General features: G+C 36.3%; 1 protein-coding gene across 1 annotated transcript in view; it reads right to left on the reverse strand.

Moving 5' to 3' along the window:
- Positions 1-3498, reverse strand: part of GABRB2 (gamma-aminobutyric acid (GABA) A receptor, beta 2) — a 349441-nt gene that overhangs the window by 183323 nt on the left and 162620 nt on the right. The window contains exon 6 of the mRNA XM_012644788.1: positions 2166-2248. Coding sequence (XP_012500242.1) covers positions 2166-2248 — 83 coding nt within the window. The remainder of the gene's footprint in view (positions 1-2165; positions 2249-3498) is intronic.

Below are 3498 nucleotides of genomic sequence, written 5' to 3' on the forward strand. Positions count from 1 at the left end.
AAGAAGGAGAAAGGGAGAGAGAAAGGGAAACACAGAGAGAGAAAGAGAGAGTGAGAGAATGAGAATGAATGAATGCCTAGGGTTTGCTTAAAGGAACGAATGGATGAATAAGGTGGAATGTCAGGCATCAATTGGGGAACTAGTAGCTTAAGGAATGGGATCCTAAACTCATTTCAATATGCTTAGTTAGTAAACAATCTTTTTATAATAACAGAGCCTGGATATCACGTATATTATTAATATAACACTATATTTAATTCTCTATAGCAATAATTTGCTACCTTTCTAAATATGAACAAGTCCCATTTTCCCTTAAGGCCAGGCTATTTTCCTGCTTTTTCAACCAGAGGGCTTTAGAATTGGGGTCTTATAATCTGATCCCTACAAAATCAGTGTCTTCATTACCACATCAGCACAGAGCCACGGTGCCGCAAAGTGGGCTAATGGACAAATCACTTTACCTCTTTGAGTCCGTCTCTCTAGTGGTAAAGATGGTAATATTAATATCTACCTTATTTAAAAGGGCAGTGGAGAATTAAAAAGAGATATGTAAAATTGAATAAATTATCATGTTAATTTTTAAATATTCATGTCAAAATTATAAGTTAAAAACATGAAACACTTGGAACGTTGTCTGTGTCCTTATACATCAGTTATTTAAAATAAAAAGTAATTGTTTGCTTATATGAAAGGGTTTTGGAAGGCTCAAATGAAATGACATCAGTGAAAGTGCTTCATCCACCTACGACTGTGATTATTTAAAATCCCAGTAAAATTTTACCTCAAAAAATGCTCTTCTGCTTACTTTGGCAGCACATATACCAAAACTGGAACCAAAAAAATGCTCTTACCACAAACATTTATGAATGGTACACCACAGCAACATATCTATTTCAAAATATCCTTACGTCGATAATTTTAAATTATGAAAGAATTCAAACTTATGTTCCCTAAATTGTAATGTAAGTTAAGATAATGCAGCATGCAACATCATCCCAAAAATATTTATGTAAAATTAATCACTGAAATCCTATGGATCGATTTTATCAAATACTTCCATAAGGCAAAGATCTAATTTGAAAATAATGATGATTTGGACTACAAGCCTGCAATCAGTTTCTTTAAAAATACATGTAAATTTAATTATCCCTGGAAACTCTTTTGAAATGGGCAAAAATACCCACAATGTGTCATAAATGCCATACTTCTGCTCAGATTTGAGTCACGCTGCTTGCCACAGCTAAAATTTCTCACAAAGGCTGAGAGTATCCTCACAGCAGTGCAGTTACTCATTATCTAGAATCCTGGATATAAAATTGTCAGCTTCCAATTATTTGGTGGAATAAAGTATGAAAACATTGCGAAGAAGTGACAGAGAAAAGAAATTCAAAATGCTCTTCCACCTGAAACCACTTCCCTGTGTGACCTCTGATATGGAGATGGGTTATAAAATCAACATTTTAGCCCACCCAGCAAGATAGGAGACTGAATCACCAAAGTGGAAGCTAAAACCATGGCCTAGAAAAGCAACCACATTGCAAAACAGGTCAGCACATTAAATAGAACACACACACACACACACACACACACGCACACACACTTGCACATACACACCAACCTTGCTCATCACATGGCCTTCAGCAAAAATATAAACTGTAGACACTAAAAATAGTCCCTCAAAACAAAACAGAACAAAAAATCATTCTATTAAACCATACTCTATGAACGTTTTAACTAATCCGGAAGGCCACATTTATTTTATAATTACAAAGAGAGAAAGTTGATGAGAGGCAAAGACAATTAGGGTGTCTTGTGACACCCCGCCACCACCAGCTATTTCCCCAAGCTTGCTGTAGCTGTTTGCAGCAATTCCATATTTTAAACGCCGGAAATAGCCCTTGGTCTCCTTCCATGTTCTTAGCATTCTCCTTTTACTGCCAGATTATTTCTTCCCTAAACATCTCTCCCAAAGGTTTAGAGATGAGACTGAGAGAGTAGAGGCACTATTGAGGGAAGGTACTGAGAGTGCCTCCCTGTACCAAATTTAGTGTTCTAGCAGAGCCTCTGCAGGACCTCGAGTCTGAACATAACCTGGGTAGGACTCCTCTGCCTAAGGAGAACCTTAAAGCACTGTTCAATCTAGCTGAATTTTCAGAAAGACTTACAGCTTTCAATTTCCAAGGTGCAGTTTTGCTCGTCCAGTGGGTACCGCCTTAGGTCCATCATGCAGGCAGCTGTAGTTGTGATTCTAGAAAAGAAATAGCAATAATATATGTTGTTAGTAGGTTTATAATTGGAGTTGGAAATTTAAACCCAGGTATCAAAGAGGATACTGTGATTTAGCCTAACCTCTAATAAAAAAGACTGATGCAACTGTGGATAACCATTTTCCTTCATGCATATCACGCCGATTTCTAAAAGAAAGAGACTGGACTAAATCAGCATTTCCCAAAGTGTGGTCCATTAATTACTTGTACCAAAATCACCTGGCAGTGTTCACCCAGCAGTTGCCACGCTTCCAGAATGTGCTGGGGTGAGGTGAGCTGTTCCCAGTACTGTATTTTACAAGCATCGCTGTGACTGAGAACATGGGCAAAGATTACTCCTCTTCTTCTCACGTTTGTTTTCTCATTTCTTTCTCAAGCCCCTAAAATCTAATCTCCTACCAATCTTAGCTTTGACCCACCATTTCTCACCTTTCTATTCATAGTATAGTATTAATACTTTACCAGTGCTTTCACACAACACAAAATCAGCCTTTTATCTACTATCTGATTTGTTCCGTCTTGAGTAATCTGACATTCTCATGATCCCTTAAAGAGTTTCCTCCTATGGGCTGGCAGAGTTATATATTTAGAACTCTTGGTTTATTATTTTATCACAGAAAATTAAATACGTTCCTTCAATTTATCTTTATGTTTCTCTGTCATCATTTTTCACTAATCTCTCTATTGAAGACCTTCTAGGAACAAAAAAAAATATAGTTCTAAAAGATTCATCAATGTATGTTTTCTGATCAATGAGACAGCACAAGGTTATGAAAGAACACAAGTTTTAGAACACAATCAATGCAGGTATGAATTCCAACTTTATGTAAAGAATCTTACAGAGTGCCTGGCACATAGTAAACCCTTTAAAAATTTACATCCCCTGTAGGAAACTAACAGTAGAAATTAATGATGAATTCGACCAACTTAGGCTTACTCTACTGTGAGGAGTATTATATACTATGTTTTGGGAGCAAAGAAATAAGACATAATAATAACTCCAGCTTGGGAAAAACTATCTACAGCTAGATCCTTTTCATTAAAAAGATCTTAGATGAAGCTTAAAGCAGTAATCCAGGTGGACTGAGTCTATCGAATTCTTCAGGTAGGTGAGAAAATCTAACCTCTCAATCGTAGAATGAAAATATGTGATTAACTTAATGTAAATAGTTCTTGCCTCTTTATTTTGATTAATGTTTCATTAAGGTTTGTGATCTGTGAATTTTTTTTC

The sequence above is a fragment of the Propithecus coquereli genome, unplaced genomic scaffold (assembly GCF_000956105.1).
Source record: "Propithecus coquereli isolate 6110/MARCELLA unplaced genomic scaffold, Pcoq_1.0 Scaffold220, whole genome shotgun sequence".
NCBI classification, from domain to species: domain Eukaryota; kingdom Metazoa; phylum Chordata; class Mammalia; order Primates; family Indriidae; genus Propithecus; species Propithecus coquereli.